Here is a 14,642-nt window from a genome sequence, read left to right on the forward strand (position 1 = left end):
GCTTCCATTTTTCAATTTTAGGTATGTTTTCCCTGCAGTAATCCCCTGTCGAGTGCTATGTATTTTCATGAAATCATTGATCAAACATTGGACAATATCTCTGAGACGTTATCTGTATAATAGATTTGAGTTTGACATAATCACACGACACTTTTCTCACTAATAATCAAGCACGCGGTAAGAGAGTTGGTATTTTTTCTTAAGAAAGAAGTTTGAAGCTAAGATTAAGTTGTTTTCTTGATAAAAGTTTGTCAATTGATATTTAATTTTAAGAATTACAAGATTAACATTAGATTTCTTCAAATCTAGTGGGGGGGTATTTTTTTAATATATATTATTAAATAATTTATACCCTTCTCCCTTTGTCTTTAAAAGAAAGTTAAAGAGTTACAAAGATAAAAGAAAAATTAAAAGTAAGAGGAGTGATTTGAATGATTTCCAACTCCAAGCAACATGATTACCAGCGATTTTAGCCCTTCCAAATTTCGAATTTCCAGTTCTCCCCACATGCCGGCTTCTTTCCCACTCCTCAGGACCTCACTCGAGTTTCTTAGATTTGAAAATTTCTCGCGACTTCATAAAAGATAATTTTTAGTTACTTATTTCTCCCCAGATTTCTTCTTCTGTAAAGTTCACTCTTTTAAAGCCTCCAATGCTGTTTGCAAACTGATCCAACTCGGTGCCAAACAAAGGTCAGTCTCTCTCTCGAGATCTGTTTCACCTTTTCCTTTTAAGGGTGTTTCTTTCTTACACTTTGAATCAGTTATTTCATGTCAGATTTTGATTAAACTGTGATTTTTAGGAGAAATAGTGTAATTTGGAAGTTAAGTACAAATGATTGAGATTCTATCAATATTAAGCTAAATAAAAATGGCCCAGATGGTTTGAATCAATTCAGGGCTTGAGTTCTATAATGGGTTCTATGAAAGTTAACTTTTTTGGTACATCTTTTGTTCGTGTAGGTTTTTGTGGTGTAATTTAAGGAAACCCCATAAAAGAAAGAAAAAGATTAAATATGAGTGATTTAATTTCTGGAGTTGATAATATGTCGGTGACGGAGGCGAAGAGTGGTGGTAATGATGCTGGTAGAATTGCAGAAGTGAAGGCGTGGCTTACCTCACAATTTGATGCAGCGGGGAAAGATGTTCCTGAATTCGAATATACGCCACGCAGCATTGCTCATTTATATAATTTAGCTACTGCTTCACAAGCGAAAACACAGGCTGCCAACATTGTTGCGAATGATTTTCGCCAGAAAGCTGTGGAGTATCGTGCACAAGGTCTTGTCTTTGGATTTTGTTGTCTGTGTGCTTTTGGTTTGGCTTATTGGGTTTATGTTTTCTTGTGTTGGGTTTTGATTTTGATGTGTATGAAATATGATTGTTTGAGAATGATGACGATAGATTGATTTCTCTTCTTTTGTAGGGGCTCTTAGTTTCATGTTGAATATAGCCTTCCTTTCCCGTGAACATTTTTAATTTCTTGTCTTTGGAAGCCATTGTTTGACATAGGATGTTTTTTCCCTTCAATAATTTGATTACATGAGTTCTTCTAGTTTCAGATTTTAGTAATACACATGTTTTATGATTCTTATAAAAGGTGATGGTTCATCTTTATACAAATGATTTAATCCCACTACTGTTTCTTTTTCTGAGAAAAAGATTTTCCCGGGTGAAATTTTATCTGGAATTGTACATTTACTTTTCTTTGATGCAATATTTTGTTGATTTCGTGGCTGTAGCTGCAAGGATTAGAGAGATACTCGAGAATGTGGGATTAGCACAGGAGAGTTTGCCCTCGAATGTGGTTTCATCAGCTCAAGTTCTTGCAAATGTAGCAAACTTTTTGAATATAAGAGACACGGAACTAAGCAGGTGGGATGTCATTCTAGATACTAAATTGCATCTTTGTTCTTGTCTTTTTAATGTCACAAGTTTAAACTGGAGAAATGCAAATAGTTTTCTTGTAGCAATGGGGGATCTTTCTTTAAGAAAGACTGGAGTAGAAGAGAAGAGAGCTAAAGTACAGAAGGAGTCCAAAATTCTCCTTGATTACACACGGAAGGCAATAGCCAGGCTTACCTATTTAAAAAGGTACTTTATGAAAACTTTAACTTCGATTTCTCTTTTGAGTACATTATAAGTTCTGTTCTATAACAGCTTCAAATCTCACATCTTTCAATCTATTTTGCTGCTCATCTTTCTTCTTATTTTCTGGATCTTCTCTGTTAGAACACTCGCACAACTAGAGGATGATGTACCTCCTTGCGAGGCTCAGATGGAGAATTGGAAGACAAATTTAGCAGTTATGGCATCAAAGGAGCGACAATATTTGCAGCAGTACTCTAACTACAAGGTATTCGTTTTTTGTTATTATTATCAGGATAAAATTTACTTAGACATAATAATGAAAGTCAAAACTGCCATCTGTTATCCTTGATAAACATTATTAGTGATTACTTATGTATTAATCATTAAGCAAAGGAGTTCCATCTCGACTTTCATGGCCAGCATCTACGTAATCTTTTCTTCAAGATCTTAAGGCTGATGAGCATTTTCAATTCCTTGCGTGTTATAGGTTGTCCTTAGTGATGACGGATTTCGTGTTCTTGGCAAAATTCTTAGGTTTTGACTCTACTTCTAAATATCATGGGTGATTAAAAGTCTTATTCCCAAACGGGAAATTGACATTGAAAGAGAAAAAAAAAATTGGTAAAAAAAAACAATCTTATTCCTCTTGATTTCCGAATATTTTACCTGCTTGCTTTAGTTATTGGAAGTTATTGAATGTGTGTCTTACATTATCCACTTATCGTGCAGGCACTTCTTAATCGTGTGGGCTACACCCAAGACATTAGCCATGGGATGCTGGTAGAAATGGCTGAGCACAGACAAGATTTGGAGAAGAAAACAAAACCCATCATGGATACTTTGAGGAGTTACCAGGACTTGCCTCCGGTAATTCTATGCACGGATTGATATGATATCTTTATCATGCATTTATGCTCGCTCATTTCTGGAAAGAAGATGGTTTATATATTCCTTTTTTGTTACTCCAGGATAAAGCCTTGGCTACTTTAGCCATTGAGGACAAGAAAAGGCAGTATGCTGCTGCCGAGAAGTATCTCGAAGATGTATTGCAATCAGCCCTTGCCACAACAGATTAACGCACTGGAGGATAAGTTATTGTTGTCCTCTGTGTTTCGTGCTGAAGTAGACATCTTTTTGAGCCCATGGCCATTGTCTCTGTCTGTGTGTATTTACCATCTCGCGTATTTGGACTAGAGCAGTGTCTTATGCCATCAAAGGTTGTGTACAAGTTTGATTTATATTTACGGAAGGTTTTTTTTGCGTTGATAACCATAGTTACGTGACCAGCCCAAGTCATGGATTTGTGAAATCAACTCGAGAGATGGTGGTGGATCGACCAGAGTCTATGTCAAAATGATTTCACTTTCTTGTTTTTTTAACTCAAAATAACTTTGTTATTGATAAAAATAAAAAACCAACTAAAAAACATCATAAAAATTAAAGAAAAATCTTTGGAATTTGTCTGTTAATGTGCGATTTGTATGTGTATTAATTTATATGAATAAAAATTTACTAAAATTGACTATTGATTTCCTTTTCTTTTCTTGGGTTTTGCAATTATGCAGTGTTTGGGTTAGTTTGGTGCTGAGAGCTAGACAAAAGTTTGTATTTTTGTCTAAAGAGATTTTCTTTAGTTTTAGCGGTGAGTGATAATAATTGTTTTTTATTTAGAAATATATTAAAATAATATATTTTATTTTTAAAAAATTTATTTTTAGTATTAATATATTAAAACATTGAAAAACCAAAAAAAAAATCAAATCTTTTGAAAACTCTAATTAAAACATAGTTCCAGACACCCCTTTACAAGGTTAAAAGCAAGTTACGAGCACTAAGTATGCAAAACAAAATTTAAGGATTTACAGCAATAATTAGGGTCGGAATTATAAGCTCAAAACTTGATTATATTAATTAATCTTTCAACATGATTACACATCCCAAATATTGTATGAGTTTTCTAATTTACTTGTCAAATTTTGAATGAGTTTTCTAACCTCACTCAACTCATCGAGCTGGAACTCTCATGTAGCAACTTGGATGGTCATGCTTTATCCTTATTATGAAATCTTGAGCAGCTCACACTCTATTGGATCTCTCAAACAATAATTTTACTGGTGACATTCCCATTGTCTTTCGCAACCTTATCCGACTTGATATGTTAAGTTTTTCATTCAATAATTTTACTAGCAAAATTTCAGTTGATTTTGTTAACCTCACACAACTTATCAGGTTGGACTTCTCATGCAATATGTTTGATTGTTAGATTTCATCCTCAAACCTTAAAAAGCTAGATTTCTTGAGATTTTTTTTCAATAATTTTTTTGGTAAAATTATAAATGGTTTTCTTAACCTCACAGCTCACTTGGTTGGACCTCTCATACAACATGTTTGATGGTCAGATTCCATCCTTGCTTAGAAATCTTAAGAAGTTAGATTCCTTGAGATTTTCTTTCAATTATTTTTTTGGTAAAATTATAGATAGTTTTGTTAACCTCAACAACTCATTTGGTTGAACCTCTTATACAATATGTTTGATGATCAGATTTCATCTTCACTTGAAAACTTTAAAAAATTAGATTTTTTGACACTTTCTTTCAATAATTTTTCTGGGGAAATTCCAGATGTTTTTTTTAACCTATTATAACTCGAGTTATTGGACCTCTCAAATAATAAGTTTGATAGTTAGATTTCATCGCTAAATTCCCTGATATTTTTTTTCAATAATTTTTTTGGTAAAATTCCAGATAGTTTATTTAAGGTAGGATAATTCTATTAGTTGCTCCTAGAGAGACAATAAACTGATAGGCCTCCCTTATCAAATAAGTAGGCTTCCAAGTCTAATCGCACTCTCATTATCTAATAATCAACTGATAGGATGCATTCCATCACAAATAAGTGAGCTTTCAGGTTTAAACTTTCTCGACTTATCTCCTAACTTGCTCAGTGGAACAATTCCATCCTCTTTGTTTTCTATGCCTTCTTTGCATCTTTTTTTTCTTCACAATAACCTATTGTATGGCCAGATAAGTTCGTTCCTTTATAATTCATTACAATATATCGATTTCAGTCATAACAACTTGTATGGCCAGATCCCACCTTCAGCTTTCAAGAATGAAAATCCGGGAGTTCTTACGCTTTCCTCCAATGATAAACTGACTGGGAACATCTTTTCTGTCATTTACGAGCTGAAGTTCCTAGAGATTCTAGACTTGTCCAATAATGGCTTTGGTGGATTCATCCTACAATGCTTGAGAAACTTCAGAGATAGACTCTCAGTGTCACATCTTGGTGTCAACAATCTCCACGGCAATATCCCTTCAATCTATTTAGAGGGGAATAATTTGAGATATCTAAACTTCAATGGCAACCAATTGAAAGGGGTGATACCACCATCCGTCACCAATTATGTGAATTTATAATTTCTGGACCTCGGCAACAACATGATAGATGACACATTCCCTTCCTTTTTAGAAATGCTTCCAAAGTTGGAGGTTATTATTCTAAGGTCAAATAAACTCCATGGTTCTTTGAAGGGTCCAACTGTGAGGGACTCTTTTTCTAATTTCCAGGTTCTTAACCTCTCCAACAACAGCTTGAGTGGTCCTTTGGCAACAGAGTATTTCAACAACTTCAAAGCCATGATGAGCGTTGATCAGGTTATGGATTACATGAGGGCAAAAAATTTATCTACTTCTTATGTTTATTCTGTAACATTGGCATGGAAAGGTTTGGGGATTGAGTTTTCTAAATTTCAAATTGCCCTCGCAACACTTGATTTATCCTGCAATAAATTCACGGGAAAGATTTTAGAGTCCTTCAAGAAGCTTAAATCTCTGATACAGTTCAACCTTCATGGTTTGTGAAGATGATTGAAGACGGTGCATATCAAGATGCGAAAAGGCTTAGAAGAAAGAATGCTCCTGGAAATGGAGAAGACGATACTGGCTAGCGAGGGCGGTGTGAGAAGGTAAGTGTTGATAATATTTTATTCCATGATCCCTCACCAGTTTAGTTAATTAGCTTGCTTTGTAGACTAGGTCTATAATGGCAGCAGTCAAGAATTCAGTTTTTTTTTTTTTAGTTTAACATGAGTGTTCAGGCCAGCTTATGTGTACCTCAACTAATCCCACGGGTCCTGAAGTTAACGACCATGTAAGTCTCCAATAGCCATCATATGAACAACCACAGGGCTCGAACCTGAGACTACAGAGGGAGCAAACATCTTGATCCCAAACTTTTACCACTAGCCACCACCTAAATAGTTCAAGAACTCAGTTTTTATTATCATGTGTGATAGGTTTGGGTTGATATGTAGTTTATGGAATGCTTAACGAGGAAGGATACCTTATATCAATCAATGAAAAAACCCAAGGAAAAAAAAAACACGTTCAATAGTCAGAATATCGGTGCCTTTGTTTTTTTTCTTAAAAAACACTAAAAATAAAATAAAAAGAAAACTAAAAAGAGGATCAAAATAATGTATAAACACTCATGATACATTAAGCTAATTAATTAAACTAAAAGTGTTTGACAGTATAGTTATGATTATTTTTAAAATATTTTTTTGTTTAAAAATACATTAAAATAATATTTATTTATTCTTTTAAAAAATATTTTTGATATCAATATATCAAAACAATTTAAAAATATTAAAAATAATTAATTTTAAATAAAAAATAATTAAAATTTTATAAAATACTGTACGATATCTAATTTCCTATGATTGAATCTTTTATGATAGTCAAAAGCCCACCTTGCTAGTAGACAAAACTTAAAACTCAAATGCCCATTTACAGTCCATCTCAGCAGGTGCCGTTCTATTGGCAAGACTCGAGACTCGAGAGCTAAGCCTGGGCTCATCATCTGCAATAATCTACACTTATAATCCTGCACACCAAGTTTCTGTAGCAATTTCTGCTAAAAATCTTGCAAGAAATGCCTCGGGTGACCCCAATCTTGCGGAAGGGTCGCAAAGCACTTGAGAATCTGGGCTTGGTCAAAATCCTGCAGTCCGAAATCAAACACGAACTCTCAACTACTCCCTTCCAGGTCTCTCTCTTAAAATCCCATAATTTTGTGCAAATCTTTCCATCTGGGTATTGGATAATGGTTTTAGTTTCCACTTAATAAGCAAACCCTTTATTTTCTTGGTGTTTGATTTACCATTTGATGTTTGGAATTTATTAAGAAATGGAAAGAAAGCAAATCTGATGATGGGTTTTAGTGTTAGAAAGTAAAACGAAGCTAGTTAGGGTATGTTCATGTGGCAGAACGTTGGTGATGACCCATTACTTGTTTGGTGGTTAAGACAGTTGTGGAATTAAAAAGATGTGAGCTTGTGTTAAAAGTTGAAGTAAAGTTGGAATCTTTTCAGTCTTCTATGAGTATTGAAAATGGGTTTAGCGTTAAAAGTACTATGGAGCTAGTTAGTGTATATTTGTGTGGAAAAGCAACTGCTAAAAACATATAGTTTTCTGTTTTGTTAATTAGAACAGGTGTGAGTTTGTTTTACAAGCTTGAAGAAATTGTGTTTTTTTAATTTTCTATGTTTTTAACATGGATACAGGACAATCAAAGTGGTAATTTGGGAGATTTTAAGGTGGATTGGGATTCATTGGAATCGCAAGATGTGGTTTTGCGGAGAAAATGTGAGTCTGGTGAAGAGGTTGCTGTTTCAGCTTTGTTGGGTCAGGAGATGTTTGCAGAAGGAGGAATATTTCCACGGGAAGTTTTGATGAAGGTGTGTGTGAAGAAGCCTGGGTTGAACTCTGTTTTACAGTTTGATTGCGGGGTTTCTGAGAAAGGTATAGGTGGGTCACAGTTTCACATTTATAGTGCACATTATCTCCACTTGACGACAACCTGTCCCAAGCCTTCAGCTTACAGAGGCCCCTCATTCAGGTAAACTTTTCAAGCCATATTATGTATTTTTGTTAGTTTGCAGATTGTAGATAAAATTCTCAAGTTGCTTGTTTGTGTGTAATATTCTCATAATTGTCTGAGATATGATCATTGATTGAAGTAGATGGCATGAATGACAAGAACATTGCTGGATATATGAACGTTGATATTTTCAGAGCAAAAATGTTTAGCGTTGGTGAAATCAGTTTCTAAATTCAAATGGACCTTACTGGGGAAAATAGTGGTTGGATTTTGGTTTAAGATGAGACCTCTTGAACAGATTTTTATACATCTATGTGAATCTAGATGAGTTTCCCTTGGGAGCAAGGCTAGCATTGCTTTCTGATTATGATGATTTTCAAGGATATACTCTGTTTTCTTTATCTAAAAGTTGAAAGGAATTTATAGCTCTTTGCAAAGGATATATTCTGTTTTCTTTATCTAAAAGTTGAAAGGGATTTATTTGCAAAGGATATATTCTGTTTTCTTTATCTAAAAGTTGAAAGGAATTTATAGCTCTTTGCAAACCTTGAAGGTGAATCCCAAGTTATAATTTGTCTAGTTTAGGGTAAGTCTTTTTGAAATGGCTGCCTTCTATGATATCCTGCTATTCGTTATTCTTTCTTTCTCAGCAATCACATCTTCTGGTTTGGTCCATGTCTTCCCATTATTCCTTTGCACTTTCTAGCATGTTAGGTTGCATTCTTAATTGCTAAAACTTAACCTAAGAGATACCTTAGTCCCACTTTCTCCTTTAACCTGATTGGATGCCTCGAAGCAGTTTATGTTGGATTGAATATCCAGTATTCAGTAGATCAATGGGGGAAATCTATGCATTATGCCAAAAAGGGTCAAGGATTAACCTGATGGGTCATTCCTTTTCATCTTTAGCTTTATCCATTTTCTTTTCACTAGATAGTGTGCTTTGACTTTACCTAGTGATCTTGAGAGTTGGTGTGTTGAGGCATTTATTCCAAATGCATATCATGATTTGGTATTTATTTTTTGCTGTTATCTGCAGAAGCTAGAAACCAAAAGATGGTATAATGTGACGTGTTTTTCAAGTCTTGAATGGAAAAATTGTATCTGGCAGGCAAGCTAAGTCTTTTTTATTTTAGATACTGGACAAAAAGAAAGATTCAATATAACATCCGGGGGGTCATCCTTTGTAGCAGGTTTTCTAGGTAATGTTATCCATTTAGAGACTGTACTGTAGCTTATGGTAATCTGAGTAGAAACCAGGATTATATTGAGTGATGTTTTGGTTTTGATGCATACATGGATGTATATAATTCTTGTGCATTTGAATGTTGTTGAATGCCCTCCGATGCTAACTGCACTTCAAATTCCAAATCAACTAAGTGTAACTCTGGAATTTGTCTGTGATGCCTTTATTGCGATATCATTTCCAGTAATAATGAAACCCTATTCCACTGGTTACTCGAGATATCTTCTTTTATGCCTGAGGACATGTTCGTCTCACTTAATTCTTGTCTTCATATATCTGCAGTGATTTGGACTCTGATTTACAAGATGCACTTAAGGGATACTTGATAGCCAAGGGTATTGGTGAAAACCTAACTAACTTCCTCCTCTTACACCTACACAAAAAGGAGCTCGGTCAATATGTGAATTGGTTACAAAAGCTTGAATCTCTGGTGCTGGGAAAATTCGATTGACTTCGCTTATTAACAATAACAGCTTTGTTGTGGTAAATGAGTCCAGTTTTCAGCTCAAATTTCATCGGAGAACTAATCATACAACTTCCAGTGAAGTTTACCTCATTGAGCAATTGTGATGGTTTTAAACTCAGAGCTTATAGATGCAACAAGCGGTGTATTTCTTATTCTTGTTTTGAATAGTATGAATATGAACACGCTTCCACCATTCATTCCATAGGATTTTTAATTCTTTGATAGAATGGCAATATTTTCTTGCATCAGAAACGTTGAAACGTATTTGAACCAAGGATTGCTGTTGCACCTTTTATAACACATCGTCTTCCAAAACCATGGTTTCACCTTTATCACCATAGAAATCAGCTTGTGAATCTTCTTTTCTTGGGTTGATATATATCCATGGTAATTAAGCTCAGCCTAGGACTTGGTTAAAGACCTGTATCATGGGTTTGTATAGGCTAACCTGTAAGTTGATTCAAGTCAATCGAACAAATTTGTTTTATTTTTATTTAAAAAAAAAACTTAAATGATTTTGTTTTGCCGATAAAAAAGTCAAATTAGGTCAATTATGTTAATCTACTGAGATGATCAAGAGTTAATTTTGGACTAAATGCGCGGGATTTTTAACTGTAGAGGCAATTATTGTTCATGCACGCAAAAATAACTGTGGATGAAATTGTGTTGCCCTGTGCATTTGTAATTGAAGACCAATAAATTGTGATATTTTAGGAAAGTATAGAGTTGAACAAAGAGGGCTTGGATTGAAAAATGCATGGGTGGCTTGCCATAAGTTTGAGCAATAAATACACTTTGGTCCTCAAACTTCAAAAATAACACAAATTATACAATTTAGGTACCTCAATATTTTTCAAGTTCAGTTTTGGTAAGAAAGCTTATTTTTGTTATTTTTCAATTTCTAGCTAGAGAGGAGAAAAAGGTCATCGAATTTCAATGGTAAAGGAAAGAAAAATGTTATCGACATCGATTTAAACCACTAGAATAGTTGATATTTGTGTCAAATTGTTCCATTTGATAAGGGAAGTTCATAATAGGTGTTTTTATGCCTTGAAAAAACACATTTGTGCTTGGTTTGATTTTTTGTTTCGGGTTAATTTTGGTTTTTTTGGTGGTTTTTTGAGGTCATGAATAGGTTTATCATGGTTTCTAAGGTGTTTTTTAGATGTTTTGGTTCAAAAATAGCGTCTGATTTTTTTTTTCAATTAATGCTTTTTTAATTTATTTTCAAATTTTTATTTTATTTGTATTTAGATTAATATCCCATCTTTTTTTGTTCAGGGAGCCTTTTTTAAATAATAATAATTTTTTTATGCATTTAATTTTTTTAAAAAAATTTCTTATTCATCTATATTTTTTTTCTTTTTTATTGATGAACTTTGTTTTGGAGAGGAGAAAAAATATGTTTATAGATAATATTTCTAATATGTGTAAACTTACATAGTATTTTTTTTATCTTTTATTTTATTCAATCAATTAATATTTGTTTATTTTTATTATCGTTTGATTGAAAAAAAAAGTTATTTTAGTAATCAAATATAGCAAACACTATCGGATAAATATCTCATCTTGTAAGATTAAATATTTTGATTTATATATATATATCTTGATTTTTTTATTTTTATTTTAGTTATTATTTATCATTTGTTTTTTTTATTAACACCTATAATGCTCGGTTTATCTGATTGTATGTATACATAAAATTTTTTATTTTTTTCAGAATTTTTTTAACTACAAAAACAGATTAAAAAAAAAACTATATATACAGTCCTTTTATTAAGAAAAAAGAATATCTAACCGCGGCAAAACACGGTCGAGTATGTAATTGGGTTAATTTTGGTTGCAGTTTTTTTATACCCAGCTCAGGGCGAGTGGCTGGTCCCAGGTTGACCTTTTAAAAATGGTCGGCTTTTTCTTGCGTTACAAGACGGGCAACGAAATTCTTTGCATTTCTGTCCTTTTCAGTCTTTTCGCTGTCATAATCTTCTTTTTCCCATGGCTTGTGTTTATCATCCCTGCGATAAAAATAATAATAAAAAAAACTGTTGTGAAGCAAATAGCTTTTCAATCTTTCCGGGAAAAACGTTTGTTTCCTCGTAACTTTATCGACTTTTTGTTTTTTTCATTTCAAAAACATTTTAAAAGAAATTTAAATCTTTTATATTTTTTTATTTGTTTCAAATTAATATTTATTTGAGTGTTTTTAAATTATTTTGATGTGGTGATGTTAAAAATAATTTTTTTTAAAAAAATATTATTTTAATATATTTCCGAGCAAAACACACCTTAACAAACAACCATTATTAAACATCTTTTCAGTGCACAATACCTTGCATAAAAAAATATTATAATATATCTTTAATTAAAAAAATATCATTCATATAATATTTAGCCTGCTCGTTTTTGGAGTTTCTATTTTACTCTTGCATAAAAAATAAAAAAAGTCTTTCCTCATTTTTCCCGTCCCATTTTTTTAATTTCTTCGACTGTATCTATCCCACCGTACCTTGCCACGCGGCATAAGCAATGTCCTTGTTGTCAACTCTCTGCCAATTTTCTGATTCCATCGGTTTTCTGTCGTAATCTTCGGGTCTCCTTTCTACAACGTCTATTGGAAGTTTTCCCGTGCGAACAAGCGAAGAAAATTGAGACAACACCGCATAATTTCTAGGTAATAAAGAGATGTGGTGCTCTTTCAAGTCAATATCACAGATATTTCTTGTGAAAATAATTGTACCATAAATATATATATATATATATATATATAAATTTCCAGATTTTAGGAAGACTTCGATGCGACTTCAAATTTACAGTCTTCTTCATGTTACAGTTTATTATTTTTTAAAATTTTTTTATTTTAAAAAATATTAAATTAATTTTTTTAGATGTTTTATAACTCTGATGTCAAAAATAAAATAAGAACTAAAAAAATATTATTTTAATTAAAAGATACTTAAAAAAAATCATGCATCACTATATAATATCAGAACGTGTAAATTATTGATTCAGCATTGAATAGTAGTTGATGAAATATCTAATTTTGTTTTTTTTTAAAAAAAAAAAGGTTCAAGACCTTCTTCAACTTGAATATTCTATATGGAAAACAATTTTCATTTATTTATTTTAAATCTTTTTATATGTGAATTAACATCCTAGTACAAAGAGTAAGATTTCAAACAATTTATCTTTAATTATCTTAATAATCCCATGTTATTGGTGATTTCAAAATTATTTAAAAAACACTAAAAAAACAATTTAAAATTTTTTCATACCAAATATATTTTTAAAATGCACCAAACAATCTCTAAATTAAAATACAAATACAATACCAGATTGTTTTTCGCAAGAACCAAAAACAAATATTTATAAACGGCAACGACTACTTCATGTAACTTGGATTATTTCCTAACCTTAAGAAGATATTTTGCTCACTTGTCGTAAAAATCCCTTCCAGTCTATATTGGCGGTTCCGATATTTTTTTCACAAAAAGTAATATTTAAACATTGAAATGAAATTAAAAAATAATATAAAATTTTTATTATAATAAATGTGTAACAATGTTACTCTACTAGTGATTTTACTATTACTACTATTATAAACAATACAATCATTATTATTATTTATTTATTATTATTATTATACCTTATTATTATTATTTTTTTAATGTGAATGTCCGGGTCAGCTTGCATGCACCTCGACTAATCCCACGGGCCCTGAAGTTAATAATTATATAAGCCTTCAGTGGCCCCGAGATTTGTGAAACTCGAACCGGTGACCTCTAAAAAGCAAACTTATAGTCTGACCAATTAAACTACACCCCTCATAGTTACTATACCTATTATTATTATTATTATTATTATTAGTGGTAGTAGTACTACTACTATCATTAATAATATCATCATTATTGTCATCATTATTTTATTATTATTATTATTATAATCATTAATTTTTTTATCATTATTATTAGTATTACTACTACAACTACTAATATTGCTCCTGCCACAACTATCATCATCATTATTATCATTAATAATATTATTATTTTCATTACTATTTTTATTTCAATTGTAGCTATTAATAGTAGTATTATCATTACTGTTTTCATAAATAACATTACTATTACTATTACTATTACTATTATTATTGAAAAAATAAAAACCATGAACTTGATTTGAATGACATAATTAAAAACTATAAAAAAACTCGACAAAAAAGCCAATGAAAACAATAAGAGATTAAAAGAAGATGGACCAAAATGGAATCACTATTATTATTATTGAAAAAACCAAAATTATAAACTTGATTTGAAGGATAAAATTAAAAGTCATAAAACTTTTTTAAAAGGGCAAAACGACAAAAATACAAAATTAAAAACAGAATGACCGAATTGAAAATAATTATAGATACAAATTAGAAATCAAGGGTTAAATTGAAAATACATAAAACTTTAACAAAAGGTAAAATGACAAAAATATATAAAAAAAACCGAAAGAACTTAATTTGAAATACCAATAAGCACCATAATGTATTTATTGCATAGTTATTAAACCCAGACTGGCCCAACAGGTCGACCTAGGATCTGGTCGCTGGGCCGGTTCTAGTAAAGTGAAAGACTGGTAAGAGAAAAAAACGGTCAAACCCGGTCGACCCGTGACCTGGCAAAGCCCGGTAGAGAATTTTTTTTTAAATGTGTTTTTTCTCCTTGCCAGACCATTTTTTTCATATTTCAAAGTTCACTATATAAATACTAGAATAATATTTTATTTTTTCAATGTGGGATTTGAAGCCATTTAGTATATATAATCTATGTTCACAAGAAAAAAAGTTATATTTTTTCAATGTGAGATTTAAAGCTCTTTAGTATATATACTATATGTGGGATAAAAAACCTTTTGAAATAATATTTTAAACTTCATTATTTACAACATATATAGCATATATTCATATGGATTTTTT

General features: G+C 31.8%; 2 protein-coding genes across 2 annotated transcripts; both read left to right on the forward strand.

Moving 5' to 3' along the window:
* Positions 1–421: 421 nt before the first annotated feature.
* On the forward strand, positions 422–3,359 carry LOC7473595 (AUGMIN subunit 1). Its single transcript, XM_002307972.4, has 7 exons — positions 422–692; positions 963–1,280; positions 1,742–1,874; positions 1,959–2,093; positions 2,232–2,355; positions 2,820–2,957; positions 3,059–3,359. The coding sequence occupies exons 2-7, from the start codon at positions 1,016–1,018 to the stop codon at positions 3,164–3,166; spliced, it is 903 nt and encodes a 300-aa protein (XP_002308008.3). The 5' UTR covers positions 422–692; positions 963–1,015; the 3' UTR covers positions 3,167–3,359.
* A 3,509-nt stretch (positions 3,360–6,868) lies between these two features.
* Positions 6,869–9,887, forward strand: LOC7496114 (mitochondrial acidic protein mam33). Its single transcript, XM_002307974.4, has 3 exons — positions 6,869–7,139; positions 7,657–7,991; positions 9,502–9,887. Exons 1-3 carry the CDS (start codon positions 7,026–7,028, stop codon positions 9,668–9,670), a joined length of 618 nt encoding a protein of 205 aa, XP_002308010.2. The 5' UTR covers positions 6,869–7,025; the 3' UTR covers positions 9,671–9,887.
* The last annotated feature ends 4,755 nt before the right edge of the window (positions 9,888–14,642 follow it).

The sequence above is a fragment of the Populus trichocarpa genome, chromosome 6 (genome assembly GCF_000002775.5).
Source record: "Populus trichocarpa isolate Nisqually-1 chromosome 6, P.trichocarpa_v4.1, whole genome shotgun sequence".
Lineage (NCBI taxonomy): Eukaryota > Viridiplantae > Streptophyta > Magnoliopsida > Malpighiales > Salicaceae > Populus > Populus trichocarpa.

Bases quoted from the DNA above. Each gene is read 5' to 3' on its own strand.
- LOC7473595 (XM_002307972.4), top strand. From the start codon at position 1,016: ATGAGTGATTTAATTTCTGGAGTTGATAATATGTCGGTGACGGAGGCG. The intron at 1,875-1,958 runs GTGGGATGTCAT...AAATGCAAATAG, and splicing joins AGAGACACGGAACTAAGCAG to TTTTCTTGTAGCAATGGGGG. The intron at 2,958-3,058 runs GTAATTCTATGC...TTGTTACTCCAG, and splicing joins GTTACCAGGACTTGCCTCCG to GATAAAGCCTTGGCTACTTT.
- LOC7496114 (XM_002307974.4), top strand. From the start codon at position 7,026: ATGCCTCGGGTGACCCCAATCTTGCGGAAGGGTCGCAAAGCACTTGAG. The intron at 7,140-7,656 runs GTCTCTCTCTTA...ACATGGATACAG, and splicing joins TCTCAACTACTCCCTTCCAG to GACAATCAAAGTGGTAATTT. The intron at 7,992-9,501 runs GTAAACTTTTCA...ATATATCTGCAG, and splicing joins TACAGAGGCCCCTCATTCAG to TGATTTGGACTCTGATTTAC.